The sequence below is a fragment of the Bubalus bubalis genome, chromosome 3 (genome assembly GCF_019923935.1).
Source record: "Bubalus bubalis isolate 160015118507 breed Murrah chromosome 3, NDDB_SH_1, whole genome shotgun sequence".
NCBI classification, from domain to species: domain Eukaryota; kingdom Metazoa; phylum Chordata; class Mammalia; order Artiodactyla; family Bovidae; genus Bubalus; species Bubalus bubalis.
In genome coordinates this window covers 139,961,882-139,985,943 of record NC_059159.1, presented here as the reverse complement: position 1 = coordinate 139,985,943, position 24,062 = coordinate 139,961,882, and the positions used below count along the sequence as shown (strand labels likewise).

At 42.8% G+C, this 24,062-nt stretch overlaps 1 protein-coding gene across 4 annotated transcripts in view; it reads right to left on the bottom strand.

Annotated features, from left to right (window-relative positions):
• Positions 1–1,171: 1,171 nt before the first annotated feature.
• Positions 1,172–24,062, bottom strand: part of NTRK2 (neurotrophic receptor tyrosine kinase 2) — a 400,572-nt gene continuing 377,681 nt past the window's right edge. For all 4 annotated transcript variants that reach the window (XM_025281959.3, XM_006080618.4, XM_006080619.4 and 1 more), the window contains 2 exons: positions 7,830–7,988; positions 1,172–6,950 (listed from right to left, as the gene is read on the bottom strand). In XM_025281959.3, coding sequence (XP_025137744.1) covers positions 6,765–6,950; positions 7,830–7,988 — 345 coding nt within the window. In that variant the 3' untranslated portion in view covers positions 1,172–6,764. The remainder of the gene's footprint in view (positions 6,951–7,829; positions 7,989–24,062) is intronic.

The window sequence follows — 24,062 nt, the reverse complement described above, 5'->3', positions numbered from 1 at the left end:
GTCGCAAAGAGTCAGACAGGACTGAGCGACTAATACTTTTACTCGCCAATTATAAATATACAAATAATAGGGATATAAAAACATTGTCTGGTAAAGGTGAGGATCTTTAATAATCCAAATGGGTTATGACTGGCCAGGGCCTCAGTGGTTTACCCTGCAGTCTGTAATGCTGTTTCTCTGAGTGGGATCTACACTTCAGTGCTGCAGCGACAACACGTGTTCCTATTGGGATGTTTGGACAAGTTATTCCCTCCCCCCATGGCTTTGAATTCCCCAAGTCTCTGCTGACTTTAAACCTGGTTGTGTCTTTTTCACTCCAGGAACATATATCTGAACCAGTGAGAGGCATTTTCATGGACAAAGCTCCTGAGGAGTATGATTTAAGGACAGGGATGTCAAACTGCATTCCTGAAGCCTCCAGTAGGAATGCTGCCCAGGTGCCTTCTGTGCATCTCAGAGGAGATAGACAGGCAGCGGTCAGACAGTGGGGAACATGACCATGAGATGCTGAGAAGTACAAGTGTGAGTGGACTGCTCTAATGGCCAGGAAAAGATGGGCTGCCAGATCTCCGTGAAACCACCCTTCTTTTATCTTCCTTCACCTTTAATTTAGGAAACACTGGTTAACGGAGAGGCTGAGAAGATGTGAAAATTTCCATCTGGCTACTTCTGTTCCTGAATCCTTACGATTCTCAGAGCTGCCCCAACCCTAGACCACGATACACAACGTTTCTCTTATGGTAAGTTTCTTAGGTCTGATCTGTTAGAAATCCTGGTGATTCTATCTGCTTGTTCCGTGCTGTTTCACATGGTAGTCTCGAGACACATGTGACTCTTTAAATGTAAAGTGATTGAAATGAAATGAAATTTAAAATTCAGCTCTTAGACCCACTCACCACATGTCAAGTGCCCACTAGCCCTATTGGACAAGTGCAGATAAAATACTTCTATCAGTGCAGAAAGTTCTATTGGACAGAGATGTTCTAGTTATCCAAGATCAAAGTTAAAAATGTCAGGTTATGGAAGGGTGAGCCAGGGGGAATCTTTTACTCTCATTGCTTCAACTGATGAACATGGCAGGTATCTGCAGTGACCTTATCTAAAATACAGACAGACAGACAGACAAAGAGCACACCATGCCTTGTGAAAATTCTAGTAATCATCATGTCACTTTTAGTGTCTCTTTTGGAGGATGTTATTTATTGTAAGACATCATTTTTATTAAATACAGTGTAGTACAATAGACTTTCCATGTCAGGTTGAGAGAAGCTGGTCACATAATTTACAAACAAAACTTTTTTTGTTGTTTTTTTAAGCACTGATATTCTGGTGTCACTTTGAAATCAGCCAAGATGCAGTGGGTCTTAATAAAGCAATGGACCTCCAAAAAGACTGCAAAACAAGAACCAGTAAGTATCAGTACAGAGACGTCACATTAAAAGGAAAATAAAGCAAATGAAAAGAGAGTTTCAAATACCAGGTCACAATTTAAGGGGCAATATATCTTTAGATGTTGAAATGTGTGTGTGTGTGTGTGTGTGTGTGTAGATATGGCCTGGATATATACAAACATCTCTCCATGTACAGAAGCAGATCCAGAGACTGAATCTCTAGGCAGATTTGTGAGGGATAGATAATGATCAATGAATGCAAGGAACAGTATTTCACCATAATTTAGTCATTTGCCCAGGGATTATATATTTAAAATCCACATTTAATTCAAAGACCTCATATTGAAACACTTCCAGAAGTTTTATACATTTTTACAGTAAGACATACAATCTGCAAGATGCAGGCCTTTACATTTCATTTTCTTCAATTATTTTTTTTTCTCCCAATTCAAACCTGTGGCAATTAGCAGCTTTTATTTTGCTTGCTCCAGTATGTTGAACATTCAGCCTTCACTCAGGACCATTTTCATTAAGGTACAGACCAAAGAAATAAACACAGACCTGGCCCAAAATGCATAGACTAAAAAAAATGGCATCTCATGTTTTCCCATTGCGTCTCCTGAGACGAATGTTAAGATGGCAAAGAGTTGCTTGGTTGCTCTTGTGAAATTCACAGTGTTTTGCCTGCAACACACAGACATATATATATATATATATATATATATATATATATATATATATTTTATTTTATTTTTTGCTTCTCTTTGTGTCTGTGATGAATGGAGCAAAGATATATATAAATAAATAAATACATAAATAAATAAAGGTAAAAGAAAAAAAGGAAAAAAAATACAAAAACTAAGGATATTCGAGAACCTTTGACTTACAGCAGCAGTGATCCATTCCAGCCCTGACAATAAGAACATACCCCTTCATATTTCTATCCAAGTCCCTCCCACTGTGGATGTGTTAGAATATCATTTGCTGTCTCAACCTCAGAGTCTCTGCACCCTACCATCACGAATTGGGAAGAAACTGCTTTAACTGCCCACTTAGCCATCTGAGGAGTTGGGTCTCTGGCATTCCCCCTCATGAGATTTTCTGTAACAGTGATATATAGGACCAAACTGAAGCTCATCATGGGAAACAAAAAGTCCTCAAATGGGGGAAAAAAGGGAAAGAAAGAGCAAGAGAATTGAGGGTATGTGTGTCTGTAGTCATTTATTTAATTAGATACATGATTTATTGTTATTGGTATTATAGAAGGTCCAATGTAAAAAGGGAAAAGCTTAAAAAAAATAAAAAGAAGTCTATTCCTGACCAGGGGATCCTGTCGTCATGGTTCTTTGCAAAGGCCAGCGTTGTATACTGTTGTCTCTTGTGTTCCACTAGGATGTGGGAATTCACCTTGCAGAGGGGTCTTGGATCTCACCACTGGCCTTCAGGACACTGGGTTCCCTACACTCCAGTGCTCTTCTGGAGTGTTTGGCCTCTGAAAACAAGTGTAAAGGGGTTTCAGTGGGACAGGTGAGCATAATACAAATAAATGTGCAAAAGGATTAAAAAAAAATAAATTTTCCTTTTCTGGAACTTTACATAAGGAGATCTATTTCCAGCTGCATTTTCCTTTGCAAAGAGCCAGAAAAAAGGACTCAATGTAGTGGGATGGCTTCGATTCAGTTATTATGGGAAGCACATTATCTTAAATATGTCTCCCACCCATGCAGTACTGCACAGAGTTGAAAAGTGTAATGGGGTCCTACCTACATGGAGAAGGGAAGCACTACCAGCAACATGACATTAAAAAGGTTTTGGTTATTCAGCAGATTTTAAGCAAATTATTCATATTGCACCCTACTCATAATTATGTCTATTACTGTGTGCCTATAAATTTATACATAAGCTCACAAACACACTATGCACGTGCGTTTGTCTATGTATAAATCAAGTATTTATAACACACATATAAATACGTGGAAATATCACAGGGAGCGCTGATGTGAACACATAATGTGAATTCTGATATCATCTTTTATAGCCTAGTTCAAAATGTTTCCTAAATAAGCCTGATTATGACATTGGTCCAGTGTGCAAAGGTTTATCTGAAGCTATGAACATGGTTATATATCATGAGATCTCAGCTGCTCGCATCTCACATAATTCATTTTGCTCTTCTCATTTCATATCCTACTTCATGAATTTGTTAGCCAGCTTTCTCTTTCATACAGTTTGTTTATATATGAGAGTCTCTCGTGGACCAAATCATGAACTTCAGAGTCAAGAGTACTTAGATTAAGTCCCAGGGGTGCCTGGAGAGTTCTAGCATGTCATTTAACTTCTCCAAGTCTCAATTTCCTCACCTCTAAAAAATGGGAATAATTTGTCACCGTATGTGAAAAAAAATGCTTGGGAAACTATGAAACAATGTATAAATGGAAACAACTGTCAGGCCAAGTTCAGGCTAGAGAATTGGGTTTGTCACCGCTCTTGTAGTTTTTAATGCATCTGATGGTGGGCCCCATTCTGTGACCTTTGCGCTGCTGAATTAGGTTGGCCCTTTTCTTAACATTATAAGCATGAGAAGAGAGGATTCTGGAGGAACAAGGGTGGAGACTCGAAGATGGTTTGTGTTTCGTTCGGCTACTTTAAAAGCAATCTGGGATCCTTTCAATGTGAGACGTCTCTGCAGTCAGTACATACTCTTGAGACAACAGAGGAAAAAAATTAATAATAAGCAGCAATATAAATAACTATAAAACTTTGCACTTGCATAGAACCTTTCATTTCAAGACCTTGAGGGAGTCAGAAGGTAAGGAAAAAATTTTTTTTTGCTTTTTTCCTTCAGAGGAAAACAACACTGAAAGGGGAGGGGAATGCTTCCCTCCTCTCATCTGCTTTAAACAAATCCTTGCTCCAAAACTGCACAGCCCTCCTTTAATCTGAACCCTTCGAGTATTACCTCCTTTGCTCTCTGTTAAAATCAAACAAGTAACTTGCAGCTTCTTCCCCCAGAGCAGCTGGCCAGTTGCACAGAATGACAAACCTGTGGAGGTTTTCAGGTCATTGCTGATGAAATCTAGAGAAGTTTGATACAAACCTGCCTCTTCTTACTGCTTCACAGGGTGCCACAGTGTTTTAACAGTACTATGGGTCCTTAATAGGATATATACATGCAGGTATATATCATGGAGATATGGCTTTCTTTATATTATTATGTGTGTTCTGGAGGGTTTTTTGTCACCAACCAAGAGAACAACAATTCAGCTCCCATGTCTCACAGGCCAGTGCAGAACTTGAAAGGACTATGGGGTTTGTCTTGTCCAACCCCCTTCATTTGACAGCAGATACTACTGGGTTTCCTTTCGTTCTCTGTTAACGGATACTTTTGATTTTTTGAGAACTGGCTTTCAATGCCTATAATGGAAAATAAGGTGCTCCAGTAATTAAGGGCACAAGCAAAACCTAAACAGAGCACTTGCACCTTCAGAAACAAACATGAAATAAAATGACCTAAGTTGAATTCAAATCACTCCCTTTCAATCTGGCTCATATTATAAAGATGCCAAGTTAGCAAAATTCCCCTCACAGAGGGTAGCAAGTTTTCTTGAGGAACAGAAAAAATTTTCTTCCTTGGTATAAGTGATCACCCAGGTAACTGTAAATTTCCATTTAAATTTACAACCTCTTTTTGCAAAACCTGTGACTATGCCCAGAAGCACACCTCCAAAGCTCAGTCTGGGCATAGCCCCCCATTGGTATGCTGTGCCTAATTTTTACTTTTTTAAAATGCAGTGAAAAGAACAAAACGGCTTATTGACAATGGAGTACATTTAGAATGAAACCACTCTCCCAACCAGAGCCCAGAGCAAGGTCTCAGCCTGTGTACACTGAACATCAATGCCTGTGATACCCCCAGGGTGGGCGAGGTTTCCTCTCCCTTGGGGGTTGATTTTGCCCTTCCCCCAGCCCCACAGTGGGTGGGATGTCGTTGAGGATATCCAAGTTTCAGGGTCCGTATTTGTTAACAACCCATCACCACCATACGACCCAGAGACATTTATACTCAGCTGATGAATTCAATTAGCTTCCCATAATTATTTAAGTTATACCTTTTACGGATCTGCTCTACATATCAGGGGGCACGATGTCTGGAGTGGTAGTTTATGCACACAAGGTATTAATTGACGAAGACCATGCACAGTTTTGCTTGCACAGTTGGATGGATGGGTGGGGTGGAGGGCAGGGGTCGAAGGAAGTGCTGTCTGTAAAGTTCAATGTAAGAGAAACTTGCCTCCGAGTTTAGAGCTTGTCCTCTCTTTTCCAAGTCCTTGGCTTTCCCATCTGACCCTGAAATGATCTCTGGACGAGAATCCACCTCAACTTGACAAAGGCTCCGTGGATAACACTCGGCAAAACAAACCAGTGCCATCACCATGGCCTACAAGATGAGACTGTCGGAACGTGTTGTGTGCCATCTTGCCTCCCAGAAGCCATATTTTCTCTGTACTACACTCTAGCATTTCCGGTGATGGGAAAAGAATAGTCCATGGCACAGGGTTCAACAGTCTTTATACTCCTCAGAAAGGTTCTTGGGGGAAGGTGCCCGATACATTCCTCCCAGCTACCAGTGGCTGGGTTTTCTTAAGTTGAAACTGACGCCAGTAGATTCCAATGGTTGTCTTTGTTCTTCCCATACTGTGGTTTATAATAAATCTTCTTTCTCTCTGGTCTTAATCTCCCATAGATAAAGGCTTCCCAAATTGAACACAAGTTTTCCTTTTTCATACACAGGCTTAAGTCATCCCAAAACAATAAGAACAGTAATAATAATAATAAATAAATAGAAGTGAATCCATAGAAACTCTCGGTGTCTGTACAGCAAAAGTGACAAAGTTTAAGTCAAATATTTGTTTTCCCTTTTTTTCATCCACATCAAAGGCAGGAATACAACAAGGCATTGTTAGTTGTGGTGGGCAAACTGGAGTGTCTGCTGATATAACAAATTAGGTTTGTTAAGGCCTTTGTCTATGCAGAGTTAATAGTAATGCAGAAGCCAGATTGATTAAAAAAGAAAAGGTGAGGGTTGTAAAGCAAGGAAGACAAAAAATAAAGGGAAAAAAACCCCCAAAACTAGGGAATAAACCAAGGGAGATGGAAAGAGAGAAAGAGAATGCTAAAAAGAAGTCCATACTGTGTCTACAGGTGGAGAAGTACATGTTGCTTCCCTCGGAAAGCTTCTCGGTGTCTTTGTTGTTAATACTGTCAGAGCAAAGAACAGCGGATTGATGGCATCGAGCGGCAGTTAAAAGACGTTCATCCTCTTGGCCCAACTGAGGAAGTGCTTTGGGAAGGACTGGTCTGGGGGAATGGACCCTACCCTAGAATATCCAGGTAGACTGGGGATGCCTTGGCTAAGTTCTGAAGGAGGGTGTGGATGCCCTTGATGTTCTTCCTCATATGGGGCTCTCGCTGCCAGCACCCCAGCATCAGCTCGTAAACTTCCTGGGGGCATGTTCGAGGTCGCTGCAGGACTCGGCCCTGAGTGATGCATTCTATCACCTGCATGGAATAGAGCACAGAGACAGGGTCAGACCAGAGGAAAAACAATGTGGATGCAATAAATGTCAGTGCAAAGAGAGGGTTACTTTATAGAAACCCACTTAGTGTTTCTTTCTTTTTTTTTTTTTCAAAAGGAAGAGAACAATTGTTCTAGGTTTGCATATCATGATTAACTTGATGGGTTCATATCCATTTTTCAAGTCACACTGATTTCACCAAAGTGGTGGAGAAATAATTTATCTAGATGGAACCCTCCCAAACCACACCCTGGAATTCCAGTGGGTTTCAGTTGTACTGGCCTGAGATGGAACCAGGGTCACTTTTGTGCCAGGGAGTCCCAGGGTACAGAAATGAGCAGTCATTTTGGATAATGGCATTGGATAAAAGACAGACTTGGACCTGAAGAAGTGAGGTACCTGACCAAGAAGTAATGTTTAAATATAGACATAATTGCAAAAGGATTAGAAAAGAAAAACAAAATGCTCGAGTTTTTCACTAGAAGTAATGTACCAGTGAAATGTGCAAAAAAGGAGAGAAGCTTGAAAGCTGCTTGGAATAATACCAAAAAGCTAGCTGGACTCTCAGGATGCCAAAATGCCACATCTGCTATCAATTTCCTAGATGAACAGCACGGAATGACTCCTGGATCCCCTTGCCAGAGAATCACAGGCACATCAGCAAATGCTGTGCTTTTCTCTTTCCAGACTCTTATGTTTGGAGAGTGACCATGATACTTAGGTACATGGCAGGCCATGGGGAGGTGCTGCTCCCAACAAAGCCACAGGGACGCCACAGGAGAGCATTTCCTGGCTTCCAGCCCACGGATATCTTTCAGTGTCAGTCCTCTAGGCATCTTGGTGCTGCTTGCCACACACGCACCTCGTTGTTCGACAGCTGGTACCAGGGCTGTTTCCCGTACGTGAAGATCTCCCACAACACGACCCCCAGGCTCCAGACGTCACTTTCGGTGGTGAACTTCCTGTACATGATGCTCTCTGGGGGCATCCAGCGAATGGGCAGCATTGTGTGGCCACCAACCTGGCAGAAAAGGGGTAAGCAGGACGGCATCAGTCACCTGGAAACCAAGTTCCCATCATCAGGGGAAAAAGTGTGGAAGGTAGATGGGGTGCATTTTTTCCCTTTATTTGTATTTATTAATTTTAACTGTTTATAAGGCATAAGGGAAATACAATTTATCATCTCAAGCAACAGAGACAGAGGGCAAAGAGTGGTCAAAGTATTTTTTCTCATACTGTTTGCAATTCTCTTTCTCAAAACTATATAGGGGCAGAGATGGTGATTGGGTGGATATTCATCTTGTATAAAACACAAACGCACATACTTTCTGGTATGAGAATGACTTGATTGTCTAATTAACAAGATAACTTTGGCCAAGATAATGAGGGTTCAGGATCCAAAATGACCCACCAAGGGACTCTGTTTCCTTAGCAAAGACACAGCTTCCTTATGCTTTAAACTGTCAGGAGATCACACAGAGCTGTCTTGAACATCCTTGTCACAACCCAGCAATGGTCAGGGCTGAAAAGACTATTCCCATTTTACAGATGAGGCAACTGAGGTTCAGGTTGCTACGGACACAAAGAAATCAGGTCTTTGAGCTCCAGACTTTACTATGGCACTTCAACTGAAGTGATTTACAAAAGTAAATTGGTAAGTATGTAATAGGGAAGAACATTTTGTATTCTATTACAAGTTAATCACTAAAGGGATGCTGCGTATAAACTTAAATTATATGTAATGGCCCATCTCTGGGAATCTTGCTTCCCAGCTAATGAGCATAAAGCTAAAATACCTTTGTTTAATTCACAGGAAACATCCTGACCAGGCCCTTCCTCCACTGCTGGGAGGAAGAATTTAACACACCCCTCCAGAGGCAGATGGGAACCAGGAAATGCTTGACTTTATCCCCTCCCCTCTTAGTATAAAAAAGTCTGAATTCTAACACAGGCAAGATGGCTCTTTGGGGCATGAGCCTGCCATCTTCTTGGTCTGCTGGCCTTCTGAATAAAGTGGTTATTCCTTGCCCCAACGACTCATATCTCGATTATTGGCCTGCAGTGCAGTGAGGAGTGCAAGCTTAAACTCAGAGACAAGTATGGGTTTTGAAAAGCCCATTTTAGTAAAAACGCCAAGGCTGAGGCATTACACAGCAACAGCATTAGCACAGGTGAAGAAAACTTTGACCAAAGAGATTTATTATTTCCTACTTCCTGGAGAAAAAGTAAGAATTCCATGTATAGGTTTGTAGCCCATCATGGCTTTCTGATTTTTGAACCGAGATCAGATTTATACACCATAGCCCTATGGGTAGCAGGTCCCACTTTTCATGCTGGTGAACCCCAGCACTACCTGCCCGAATGCCAAGCTGACACTGGGGCAGTGGTTGAGTTCATAGGACTTCAGGAGTTAGACTTCCCTGACAACTGCCAGCCCCTGAGTTCTGAGACCAATGCCACATAGAGTTTCTGCCCAATTACAATTCTCTGTGTCCCTTGGACAGCAAGGAGATTAAACCAGTCAATCCTAAAGAAAATTAACCCTGAATATTCATTGGAAGGACTGATGCTCCAATACTTTGGCCACCTGATGTGAAGAGTCGACTCATTGGAAAAGACCCTGATGTTGGGAAAGACTGAAGGTAGAAGGAGAAGGGGACAGAGGATGAGATGGTTGGGTGGCATCATTGACTCGATGGACATGACTTTGAACAAACTCCAGGAGATAGTAAAGGACAGGGAGGCCTGAAGTGCTGCAGTCCATGGGGTCTAAAAGAGTCTGCCACAACCAAGCGACAACAGTAATAATTCTCATTTCTGACTCATTAAGGGAAGAAAATGGACTAACAGTGCCTAAAAAATGCTGCTCCACTCTGAAGTCCAAGGAGTGGAGAGTGTCAGAGATGTCTAATTTGTTGGTAATTTCAAATGATGCTCTTATTAGCCAAGAAAGCACACATGTGAAAGGGTGCCCTCCTTTCTCTGTACAAAAAATACGGGTCTGACAAGTGGTGACATAACTTGCTGGCACAGGGTTAAGGTGCCCCTGTAGTTTTTCTCTTCAGGATTTCAATGCATCAAAAGTTCAGGTGCTAAGTGTGGGCTTGTTGCCTTCCATCGGATTTCAATTTCATCACTCTTTCCTCCTTCTGCAGGGGCAGGTAGTCACTGTTAAATGACACTGATTTCCCTCATGGAGCTGCCTGGACATGCCTGTAAATGATAATGGTACTCACCACCAGGGTTGATGTCCAAAACACAACCTGTACAACCCAGGTTGAGCAGAAGGGATGCTGGTGGTCATAGTGGGGCAGCCACATGGGCATGTTTCTGGCTGATGGATATCCGCTTGGCTCTGCAACCCTGAAACCCCATGTACCCAGGACTTTGGGAAAGGAAATCTACCAACATTTTCAGATACTTACAAACACTGGGGACACCAAGCTGGTATGGGCCCCCAGGTGCTGGAAGCCCACACCCAGCACCAATGTGGGAGGCAGTGTGGGGAGCTACGTGGTACAGAGTGACATGGAGTGAGAGGTCTCTGCCTAGCTTTTTAGTTAAAAGACATAACTCTATCTTTTATGGGGATAGTGAAATTATTGAAATTGAAATATTGAAATTAGAATTAGAAAAATGTTGAAATCAGATAATGCATGCTCAGTTGCTTCAGTTGTGTCTGACTCTTTGTGATCCCATTGATTGTAGCCTGCCAGATTCCTCTGTCCATGGGATTCTCCAGGCAAGAATACATCCAATGAATAGTTGATCTGTGGTAGCAATGGCACCCCACTCCAGTACTCTTGCCTGGAAAATCCCTTGGATGGAGGAGCCTGGTAGGCTGCAGTCCGTGGGGTCACTAGAGTTGGACACGACTGAGCGATTTCATTTTCACTTTTCACTTTCATGCATTGGAGAAGGAAATGGCAACCCACTCCAGTGTTCTTGTCTGGAGAATCCCAGGGACGGGAGAGCCTGGTGGGCTGCCATCCATGGGGTCGCACAGAGTCAGACACGACTGAAGCGACTTAGCAGCAGCAGCAGTAAAGTGAAGACAGGGATATTATGGACCAATGTGGTGTCTTTTGGCTACCTCATCCTCAAAGTATTAAGAGCTAGCTCTCCACACCTGCTCTTAGGTCAGGGTCTTCCCAGGTGGCAGAGTGGTAAACAATCTGCCTGCCAGTGCAGGAGATATGGGTTCATTCCCTGGGTGGAGAAGATCCCCTGGAGGAGGGAATGGCCAGTATTCTTGCCTGGAAAATTCCATGGACAGCAGAGCCTGGAGGGCTATAGTCCATGGAGTTGCAAAGAGTTGGACACAACTGAGTGCGCGCGCGCACACACACACACACACTCTCCGCATGTGTTCCTAGGTCAGAGGCGTCAAATATACCATAATCTGTAACCCTCCTTATTTCTTGGCGATCCACAATGAACAGAATTCCCTTGAAGTGTCCCAGGAGTTTGGCAGAAAGAATAGATTTAACTTTGTTTAACTTAGTGAACTGAATTAATTTAAATGTGTTTTTGTAGGGGAGAAAGAGAGAGAAAGAGCCACTTACATACATTCCTAGAACTAGACAGTAAAAATTCCACTTTGGGACACATTAAACTATGAAGACGGCAGGCTTTTGTATTCTTTGTGTGTTCCCAGCTGTGCTGCAGTGGACAGTACTCAACTCATGACTTTAGATGGGGGCCAAAAGGTACAGATTTCCAGCTGTAAAATAATTCCTGGGTGTACAATGTACAGCATGGTGACTATAGTAAATAATACTATATTGCATATTTGAAAGTAGATCCTGAAAGTTTTCCTCACAAAAACAAAAAAATTTGACCTATATTAAGTAGACAACTATTAACTAGATTTATTCTGTGGTGACCATTTTGCAGTACATACAAATATCAATTAGTTATATTGTATAAGAATAGAAGGGCTTCCCTGGTGGCTCAGTCAGTAAAGAATCTGCTGCAATGCAGGAGGCTGCCTGCAATGCAGGAGACCAGGCTTCAGTTCCTGGGTCAGGAAGATCCCCTGGAGAAGGAAAGGCAACCCATTCCAGTATTTCCATGGGAAATCCCATGGACAGAGGAGCCTGGTAGGCTACAGTCCTGGGGTTGCAAGAGTCAGGCATAAATGAGCAACTAAACCACCAGACAAATAGAATGCTATATGTCAAGTATACTTCAATTTAAAAAGCAAAATAGGGAATTCCCTGGTGGTCCAGTGGTTAAGACCCTGAACTTTCACTGCAAGGGGCACAGGTTTGATCCCTGGTCTGGGAACTAACCCACATGCGACAAATGAAATGCTGGGCTCCAATACATACTACTCCATATACTATTTCCTAGCTGGATAAACTTAACCAGTTGCCAAACCTCTCTGTGTCCTAGTTTTTTCAACTATAAAATGTGGGTAATAAAGAATATATACCTCCTAGGGTTATCATAAGGAGAAGGCAACGGCACCCCACTCCAGTACTCTTGCCTGGAAAATCCCATGGATGGAGGAGCCTGGTGAGCTGCAGTCCATGGGGTCACTAAGAGTCGGACACAACTGAGCGACTTCACTTTCACTTTTCACTTTTATGGATTGGAGAAGGAAATGGCACCCCACTCCAGTGTTCTTGCCTGGAGAATCCCAGGGACGGAGGAGCCTAGTGGGCTACCATCTATGGAGTGGCACAGAGTCGGACATGACTGAAGCAACGCAGCAGCAGGGTTATCATAAGCTAAATACTCAAGCAGACAATATTTGTGAGGGCTCTTTATGAATTTTAATGCACTAAATTATTTCTAGGTGTTGCTTCTTTCTCTGGAGCCTTTATTATCTTATTCTCTCAATGGGAAGCAGCCATTCTAGATACATTAAGAAGAGTCAACACTACTGGTTTCCCACAGAGGGCAGTCACGTCCTCCCTCTGCAGTGACCGGTACTGTAGGGCACCTCTCATTACAACCACTTCTCTTACAGGTTCTCTGTCCTGTGTTGCTCATAGCCAAAGAAAAGGCTCCTGTGTCCTTTAAGTAAGAAAAAAAAAAAAAGATTCAAATTTTGATTTACATGTTTTCCCATCTGATCATTTATTTTACACTTGCAGTCTCTTTGGGACAGATTTTTCACTCTAATGTTTCCAAGAACCCCCTCTGAGATTTCACACATGCCATTATAAATAATACTCTCCTTGTTCTAATGTCAAATGGGCCAGTGGTGGGAGCTTCTAATAAAAGTTCAGACAGGGTTCACGAGTTTTCTAAACCCACTTAGAACATATCCGAGTATTTGTTTTGCCACCTTTTCTGAGGAGTTTGGATCATGTCACAAAAGTGGCCCCCCAAAAAATAAAAAGAAAGAGCCACCCTGGTTACAGAATACCGTCGCATTCCAGTCACAGTCACCGGGTGGTTTGGGATCTCACAACACCACATACTGTGCAGCAACAAACACAATGAGATATTTGTCCTGTGTTGTGCAACTTGGCAGTTGGCCCCCACACTCTTGCTTAAATATTTGTGAGATGGAAAGTGATCCCAAGTATGACATGGGAAGTCAGAACTGCTCTGATTGCCAGACACACAGTGGTGCCAGGAGAGACCTTCCAGTGATCAACCTTGGTCAGGAATGTGCTCTTCACTAAATGTACCAGAAAGAGCTGATACAACATGGGAAAATCCACTTAACTGGGGAGCTGACTTGGCTTACAGTTTTTATTTTCCTCAACCCAAGAGACTGGAATTTTAGCTCTGTAATTAACCACTTGCCACTACTTTCCCACCATAATCATCTGTCAACACACAGCAGCTTACCTTTACAAAGAATTTCTGCTCAGTGATTTCACTTGAACCCAGTAATTACCCTCTTGAGTAGACATCGGCTTGCCTTCATATTATAAATAATGCCCCTAAATTCAGAGAGTTGGAGTGGCTTATCTAGAGCCATACACATAACCCCTCCCCCAGGACACCTTGTGGCTCATTCTGATGGCTCACATTGTGTTTCAGGCTTCTGCAATCTCCAGTTCATGCCCTGAATTCAGCCAGCAAACAGCTGTGGCTCCTCACCCAGGCCAAACCTACTCATGCCTTTTGGAAAGTCTGATCTATTTTTCTACCTGCTCTGGAATGTCTCTTAAAGACAAGTTAAAGTTCCATCACTTCAAGGAACTTATCCTCCCTGCTATAGCTCAGCGATATTTCTAAGTGCCAGGGAACCCAGCACCCCTTAGCACAGCTCTGGTAATACTGAGGGCACTCCCTATTCTTGCTAATGGATCACATGCCCAAGAGGGAAGGCTGCCGATCACTTAACGGCTGGCAAGGCATGGGGGGCATTGGTTGGTAAGCAGACCATGTCTTCGAGTTTCTTCTGAGTGTTGATATTTGGGGAGGAATTTTCAATATGTTCCTTCAAAGAGATCAGCATTCAGTAATTTCCCATCCATTTGCCAATAACTTCTCTAAACTCGTCATAGAACTGCCCTTAGATTAAATGGTTGGAAACTGCCTAACCTAATAGACACCCCAAATAAGAACCATTCAGTGAAATTCAAAACTTCTTAATAAAATGTAATCCAAAATACTGGTATTCACAGGGAGTATAAAAACTCTTTAATCTGTGTATGAAATCCCATTCATTCCTCTGTACATCCTATACATTAATGTACAATTCTGTACATTACCATCTGTACAGTGGATGGGGGAGTCTATGGTGCAGACTTTGTGCTAGTTGATCTGGGAGTGAAGTTTAGGAAGATGTCATAATGAATAACATGAGGGAATGTTGCTCTGTAAGATGCTGACTGACATCTCATATCCTCTGAAGTTGGAGAAAAAGGACAGAGACTTAGACTTGGAAAGTTAAATGATGGCAAAGGAAAGACTGGCTGGCCATCAAGGCTGCTAATCATTGTGACTTGCTTAAATCAGTGAAGCTAATCAGAACAATGTCTGGAGCCAGTGGCCATAAAGGGAAAAAAAAAAATTCCATACTGCCTAAAGTAAATCAAGTTATGGAAAATAATGGATTCTGTCATTAAAACATCTATAAAAAGAACTGTTTGTTTGGTTCTAAATATTTATTTGTATGACACCTCATAATTTTGATGGTGACATGTATATAGGATGATCTGGTTAAAAAAGTAAACTGTTCTTGGAAAAACACCTACACCTAAGCATCCTTTAAATCTATGTGTTTGAAAGGTGTTTAAACACCAAATCCCAGACAAAATCCTAAACGGGCCTTCGTAAAACTGTCTTGTGTCAGAAATCAATAATTTTACTATTTTTAAATCAACTTGGACACATCTAATCAGTTTAACTACAATATTTATTTCTTACCCAAGAAATACTCTTTGGGTACATACTCTTTGGTCACTAGGTTATAGATTGTGGAAATTTCCCCATCGCTTAACATTCAATGGATTTATTTTTCTACACTGGCAAACTAGGATTTAGGAAGGTCAAAGAACTTGCTGAGCAAGTGGAGACATGAATTGGTGACCAGCAGCAATAATAATCCACTATTTTTTGGAGCTTAGGTTCTTTCTTATTATTTTTTTTTTTAACAAACACACAAAGTATCTTTATCCCTGGTACAAATTGAAGAGGAATATGCAATCTGTTTTCCAGGTACACTGGTTGATGAGAGGAGGTAACAAGCATAGCTCTCATTCTCCTGTTGAGCGTCACGTAAAACACATCTACCACCTTCCTTGCTCCCTCACTGTCTCCTCTTCTCTGACAGCATCTATCCCTTTTAGTGTGGACCCTCCCACTCTATCTGAGTCCCTTTCTCTGAATCTTCTCTCAAATTTCACTTGTCTAGTCCCCTTTCAAATGCCAACAGTGCCCTTTGTTTTGCCTAATTCTTTTGTCTCCCAAAGCATCATTCTTGTCCTCCCCACAGCTCATTCTCCAACCACGGTAATCTCCCCTCTGTGAATCTCAGAGGCATGGTGGCAGGCTGGAGCCCTTCTATAGATCCAAAGCAAGTGCCCAGCTGGCTTTGTAAAGGTGAATTTAAAGGCGAATAAAGTGGGTCAATGGTAAAGAAGAATCTGCCTGCCAACACAAGAGATGTGGGTCCATTCCCCTGGTTGGGAAGATCCCCTGGAGAAGAAAAGGGCAACCCACTCCAATGTTGGGAAATCCCATGGACAGAGGAGCCTGGTGGGCTGTGGTCAATGGGGTCACAAAGACTTGGACATGATTTAGCAACTAAACAACAACAATACAGCTAATGTGGGACCTTCTAAACTCAAGAAGCAAAGATCAACGATGCCTGGGAGGCCACGTTCAACTTGTGGTCTTTAGTGAGTGAGTGATAACTCATTTGGAAGCCAAACATTTTACTCCCTTAGAAACAGGCAGGCCAAAGGCCAAACCCCATTAAGGGATGATTAGCTGTCAGAGGCTTTTGGCTGCATTAAATATTGAAGAAACTCCTAGATCTCCTGATCACACTCTACACCCACTTGCTTTGTTTCTGCAGTTTCTCCTGAGCTGTTCCTTAAAAATTCATGATATCCGTAAATTTTAAGAAATAGTTGGACCTTATGTATTTATTTATTATGTACTGCATCTGTAATAGGAAGTTAAAAAAAAAAAAGGGAGAGAGAAACAATTTGTGCAAAATCTTCTCCTTGGAGAACTTGGGACTGCTGTGGTCAGACTGCGGACACTTTATGACCATTTCCAGGATCACATCTCCTATTACAAAGAGTGATGGGTGCTTTTGTGGTGTGTGGCTACCAAACCAGAGGATACTTCATGGGAAGTGATTCAGCCCTTCCTAGATGTTGTGAATGAACAGAGCTCCATGAACACAGCCATGAATGAATGGGGTCAGGAGGAGTGCCAGGGATAGCCTGGTCACCCTCTCTCTTCCAGTGGGAAATGATTATTGCCTCACCTGAAATCGCTGTCACTTACAGCCTAGAAAATCTTCCATTATCTTTTATCAATCTGGTCATAGAGGGTGTGACACTAATTTCAAGTCAAGTGGTTTCTGGGTTAGTCAAAATATTTTCTGAATATTTTTTCCCAATGAGAATTCGTTTTGTCTTTGTTCACCATGAAATAATAACATAAATAGTGGGAAAATCCCTTCTGTTTGTATACATTTTCTGCTTTTTCATAGCACTTCCATATCTATTAATTGTATAATAATGGTACATACCTCAGAATATGGTTGTGAAGATTCAACGAGTTGATATTAGAAAAGCTTTGTGGTGCCACAGTGTGATACCATTTGTATGACATTCTTGAGAAGATAGAACTATAGGCCTAGAAAACCTATGGTTGTCAGGGCCTGGGAATCTGGGTGGGAGCTTGTCTTACAGATGTATGAGGGAATTGAGGGTGGTGATGACAACGTTCTGAACTCTGTGGTGGCAGTTAAATGACTGTTTGCCAAAACTCAGAACTGTACACTAAAAAAGGTGAATTTAACTATAGGCCATAAAGCTCTTAGAATAACACCTGGTACACATTAATAACAAAAGTTCAAAACATATTAGCTGTTGTTACACTAAGAATTTGATTTCCTGGTAATCTTCTGGGGTAAGCCAAGCATGTCCTTTCATCTCAGTTTAAGAGATGAGGAATCTCCGGTCCCAGAGGCAATGTGACCTACCAGAGACCACACAGGTTAGAAGGCAGAGTCTACACCAGGACCCGTTTCTCCAGAAGCATTCTGCCTCCAGTCTGATATGGAGTCAGACTCAGGGCTAGGAAAGGCTCTCTGCATTCATTTGCTGAGGCTGCCATAACAAAATGCCACGGACTGGGGAGCTAAAACAAGACATTTATTTTCTCACAGTACTAGAACCCAGCATCAAGTTTCCGGCCAGTTCAGTCTCTGGTGAGAGCTCTGGTTTACTAGCAACTTTGTGTAGCTTGTGTGACTGCAGGGAGAGTATGAGCTTCTGATGTCTCTTCTTATAAGGACACTAATCCTGCTGATGGGGCCCCACTCTGTGACCTCATTTGACCTCAATTACTTCCTCAGAGACTCTGTTTTTAAATGCAGCCACATAGGGGTTAGGGCTTCAAGACCTAAATTTGGTGGGGAGGGACACACTCAGTCCACAACACTCTGCTTGCCACTGCTCCCCCTTCTGATTCCAGAACACTCCCAGGAGGAGCAAGAACAGCTCCCAAAATGAGAAGATGCACAGTTCTGGGCCAGAAGGCAGATCTGTAGTCCTCGGTCAGCATTTTCAGGGCTTCCCAAGTGGTGCTAGTGGTAAAGAACTCACCTCCCAGGCAGGTAGACAAGAGATGCAAGTTCAATCCCTGGGTCAGGAAGATCCCCTGGAGGAGGGCATGGCAACCCACTCCAGTATTCTTGCCTGAAGAATCCCATGGATAGAGGAGCCTGGCAGGCTGCATTCCATAAGGTCACAAAGAGTTGGACACAACTGAAGTGACTTAGCACACACGCACATCAGTTTGTTCATGCCTGCAAGTGAAGGCCCAAGCCACTGCTCTCTTCCCTTCTTAGGTAGATCTTGACAGTTTCCCTGTTATCAATTGATTCCAGAACTTTGCAGATGCTGTTGTTCCATAACAGCCCCAGATTCAGCTTGTTTCCCTGCAAACCTCAGGGAAATCTCAGTCCTCATCTTGTCCACCAACTCCACCCCAGCTCCTCTGGGGGTAGCTAAGAGAGAGTAAGCAGACCCTGGGACTTCCCCATCATTTGTAGATAAAGGCAGAAAGACTTCCCAGACTCCATGTCACCTCAAGTGACATCCCTCCTGGGTCCTGTTGCCCCTGCTTGTGCCCTCTATACAGTTTCAAGAGCCAACCACCCTAGTCTTAGAAGTGAGTGTAGTTTTCACTTGATTTTACATTCTCTCCAATCAGGAGCAAAGAAGTCTTCTCTCAGTAAAGCTTAAAACTGCAAGTTTTAAGCTTAAACCATGTTTAAGGATCACATTGGGATCTAGAAATGAGGATTCTTCATTTTATCAATAAAGTGAAATTAAACAGTGATGCTAATGCTAAGTCACTTCAGTCGTGTCCGACTCTGTGCGACCCCATAGACAGCAGCCCACCAGGCTCCCATCCCTGGGATTCTCCAGGCAAGAACACTGGAGTGGGTTGCCATTTCCTTCTCCAATGCATGAAAGTGAAAAGTGAAAGTGAAGTCGTTCAGTCGTATCTGACTCTTAGCGACCCCATGGACTGCAGTCTACCAGGCTCCTCCATCCATGGGGTTTTCCAGGCAAGAGTACTGGAGTGGGGTGCCATTTCCTTAACATCCCCCTTTCTCTGACTGCCTCCCCACTCCTTACCCCACTAACTCTTATCCATTTTGATGGGGAGTTTCCCAAGTGAATCAATGGGAGGATGAAGCCTTTGGAAAGAATGAAGACAGCAGGCAGCCTGACGTGTGGTCCCTGTACCCCTACACCACTCAGCAATGGGAACTTGTACATTCTAACGATACGTGCCTCATCCTGCCATTATTTTAGTGTTAAATATTACTGAGCTTACAGCCTCTTAAGCATTATGGGTTTTAGCCCAAGAGATCATCTGACTCTTTAGTACTTGAGACCAAAGCATTGCATCCTTTCATAGTGAAAAGCCAACAGGGACTGACCAGTCACGAGCAAAGGCAACCAGGAAGGCAGAAACTATATAGATTTGTGTCACTATCTAGGTGATCACATTATGTTGGTTTAGTTCCAAAATTCCAATGTGAAATTGCTTCTATGGAAATAACTCAGAAAGGCTGGATTCCAGCTAACTTAAAGTAAAGGAAGAAGTCAGTGATTTTCCAACAGTGTGGGAGGGGGGGAAGCTTCTCTGTACTACAAACAGCATTCTCAGTATCAGTGGTAGCTACTGTGATTCTTGCTCTTCTCAAGGCATTCTGTTTAGTACATGGGGAAATAAGGTTTCTGGCTGGACACCACACATCTATTCCACCATTAACTCCAGCTTGTTAGTTAACACTGAGGACCCTGCCAGAATGCACATTCCATCGTTAACCAGAGATGAGGACTTAATACATCAGAGCCCGTTAAAAATGAGTAAGTTATCTTTCTTCCCAGTTCATTCTGATACAGAAACTGATGTCTGTGTCCACGTGAATATAACATTAATGGGAAAGCTACTTTCTCCAGGGAGCTCTGAATGCCTGCCTGGCATCATTATGGGTCCTTTTCTGCTATGTCTGTGATATATGAAATGTGCAGCGATTGTGACCTTGGTTATAATAGACGCTGTGATTTCTTAGGATGATTGTGAAAGCTAAGAAGTCATGTAATACAAGTAACTCTCAATTACTGAATCCTCATGCGGTACATGATGTTCTGTGCTAAAGACAATACTCACACTTAAATTTCATTTTTTCGTACCTCTCCCAACATATCTACAGAAAAAATAAACCCATAGAAAATGCACATATTATAAGAAACAGCTGTTTTGTGATTGTGAAACTGAAACTCAGCTTCTGACCAGCAGCTTTTCTTTTCAGAATGGACAGCAAACAGTTAATAACAGTGGCTGCTGAGTGTAATGGAAAATCAGTGTCTCTGGATGCCTCTTAAGCCATCGCACCAAAGCACCTACAACTGCAGAAAGAAGTAAAAGACCAGCGGTTGGGGAGGAACTGGGACCATGTGTCTACAGGCCTAGCACAAGGTGCTTATGGCCACTGTGGAATTTCTTTAAAGTCTTTAAAGAAATTTAAAAATAAATAAATACTTTATTTCATCTTTAATATCTTATATAATCACTGTTGCATTCGATTCCACAGCACATTAAGAAAAGTGATGATTTCTCCCTAAGTCATGTATTAAAATGGATACTTCAGAAACCTGGGCCATGCTGATTTTGTACCTTCATGAGTTCCTGTTCTGGACATGCCAACTTGTGTCCAGAGTCTAGGCAGATACTTGTTTGAGAGGCATTGGTGGCAGAAATTAAAGGGTTTTAGAGTGAACAGATCTGGTTTCTTGCTCTAGCTCAGCTAGTTACTAAGTGAGTAAATAAATACTTCCTATCATAGTATCTTTCATCACATATACACAGGAACGAAATCTTAGGAGCCTGAATCAAGCCTATACCCTTTCCCAACATGCTAAGTTCTAGAAAAGCTGGTAAACAGCCCAGTGGCCAGAAATAGACAAAAAGAAATATTCTAGCAATCGCTTTGGGATGACAACAATAAGCCTGAACCAGGATCCTACACAGGCCTGAGGGGCCCCTTTCCTACTGTGGTCCATGTAGACACTCCCTCCTGTGGGTGCCCAGCACGGTGTCCTGCATCACAGCCCGGGGGTCTTCTCTGGTGCTGACAAGACTCTCCATGTGACTTTGGCCAAGGCATCACCTCCCTCGAAGCCCTAGGTTTTTCACATATAGAAGAGAGACCCTGTCATTATCTGTGAGGCTCCAGTGAGGCAGCTGAAATTAAATGTCTTACGTGGTAACACCCAATCCACGTGGCTTTATTTTAGTACATATTAACTCACTTACATCTAAGTACTAATGCACTGTGGGGAAACAGCACTGGATGAGATTAGGTCCTTGCTCTCAGGAGCTTCTTCTGTAATCATAACACAAGGTGGGGAATTGATGCTGTGGTGGAAATGTGACCAACGGCCAGGGCTTGTGACACTGTTGCCTTTCTGTCCACTCCTTAATTTACTCTTGCTTCCAGCCCCCTTTCATTTAGAAGTTGATATTAGGATGCCTGAACATTTGCCACTGTGTCCAGAGGGTCACAGGAAAGGGAGAGTATTGGGAAAGGGCAGGAGAGAAGGTTGTCAAAGAAGATCAAGGTCCTGAGTCTCTGTTGAAGTTTCCTGAGAAGGAGTTGGTCACACTGCCCCATAGAGGCTGTGATGGCAAGGGTGTGTTAAGCTTTCTGGCCAATGGTCAAAATCCAAATAGCATGTACTACAGGCTCAACCAAACACTTTACATATATGATCTCACTGAGCTGCCCTGAACCACAAGCTGAGCCAACGCAGGGATGCCGAGGACACATAAGTCAGGAATCACCATCAGCAGCATGTGATGGAATGGAATCAGTGGCTTAGCCACAGATTGAGAGTGGGGGGCGTCACTTTTATCCCTTCCTGGAAGTCCTGAAGCATGCAGTCAAGGGTTGGTGAATTCTAAGAAGTCCTTCTGAGGATATCCTTCAAAAGACATCTCAACTCTCTTCATTTCTTTCCACCCCTCTGTTGATCTCCTGGTTGGGTACTTTCCCTCCCTCAGTCACTGTGTCAGCTTCCTAACTGCTCCATTGCTTTTCTCCTTTTCTTTCTTTCTTTCTTTCTTTATTTTCTCTATTATTATTATTATTATTATTATTATTTTGGCTGTGTTGTGTGAAAAGGCAGAGGAACCAGAGATCAAACTACCAACATCTGTTGGATCATCGAAAAAGCAAGAGAGTTCCAGAAAAACATCTACTTCTGCTTTATTGACTATGCCAAAGCCTTTGACTGTGTGGATCACAACAAACTCAAAAATTCTGAAAGAGATGGAAATATCAGACCACCTGACCTGCCTCTTGAGAAATCTGTATGCAGGTCAAGAAGCAACAGTTAGAACTGGACATGGAACAACAGACTGGTTCCAAATCAGGAAAGGAGTACATCAAGGTTGTGTATTGTTGCTGCTAAGTCACTTCAGTCGTGTCCAACTCTGTGTGACCCCATAGACGGCAGCCCACCAGGCTCCCCCATCCCTGGGATTCTCCAGGCAAGAACACTGGAGTGGGTTGCCATTTCCTTCTCCAATGCATGAAAGTGAAAAGTGAAAGTGAAGTCGCTCAGTCGTGTCCGACTCTTAGTGACCCCATGGACTGCAGCCTACTAGGCTCCTCCATCCATGGGATTTTCCAGGCAAGAGTACTGGAGTGGGGTGCCATTGCCTTCTCCATGTGTATTGTTACCCTGCTTATTTAACTTATATGCAGAGTACATCATGAGAAATGCTGGGCTAGATGAATCACAAGCTGGAATCAAGATTGCTGGGAGAAATATAAATAACCTCAGATATGCAGATGATACCACCCTTATGGCAGAAAGTGAAGAAGAACTAAAGAGCCTCTTAATGAAAGTGAGGGAGAGTGGAAAAGATAGCTTAAAACTCAACATTCAGAAAACTGAGATCATGGCATCTGGTTCTATTACCTAATGGCAAATAGATGGGGAAACAGTGGAAACAGTGAGAGACTTTTGGAGCTCCAAAATCACTGCAGATGGTGATTGCAGCCATGAAATTAAAAGATGCTTGCTCTTTGGAAGAAAAGTTATGACCAACCTAGACAGCATATTAAAAAGCAAAGACATTACTTTGTCAACAAAAGTCCATCTTGTCAAAGCTCTGGTTTTTCCAGTGGTCATGTATGGATGTGAGAGTTGGACTATAAGGAAAACTGAGCACCGAAGAATTGATGCTTTTGAACTGTGGTGTTGGAGAAGACTCTTGAGAGTCCCTTGGACTGCAAGGAGATCCAACCAGTCCATTCTGAAGGAGATCAGCCCTGGGATTTCTTTGGAAGGAATGATATTGAAGCTGAAACTCCAATACTTTGGCCACCTGATGCGACGAGCTGACTCATTTGAAAAGACCCTGATGCTGGGAAAGACTGAAGGTGGGAGAAGAAGGGGACACAGTGGATGGCATCACTGACTCAATGGACACAAGTTTGAGTTAACTCCGGAAGTTGGTCATGGACAGGGAAGCCTGGCGTGCTACAGTCCATGGGGTCGCAAAGAGTCAGACATGACAGAGCAACTGAACTGTCTGGGCTTTCTTTGGTTGCAGTGAAGTGGGGTGGGGTGTATGCTACTCTCCATTATGGTTCACAAGCTTCTATTCAGTGGCTTCTCTTGTTGCAGGTGGGCTCTGGGATGCACGGGCTTCAGTAGTTGCAGCACTCAGGCTCAGTACTTGTGGTACATGGGCTTATTTGCTCCATGGCATGTGGAATCTTCTCTTGACCAAGATTTGAACCCATGTCCTCTGCATAGGCAGGCGGATTTTCATCCATGGCACCACCAGGGAAGTGTTGTCATTTCCCTTCTTAACTTTCTCCAAACCACTGTCCATACAATAGCCA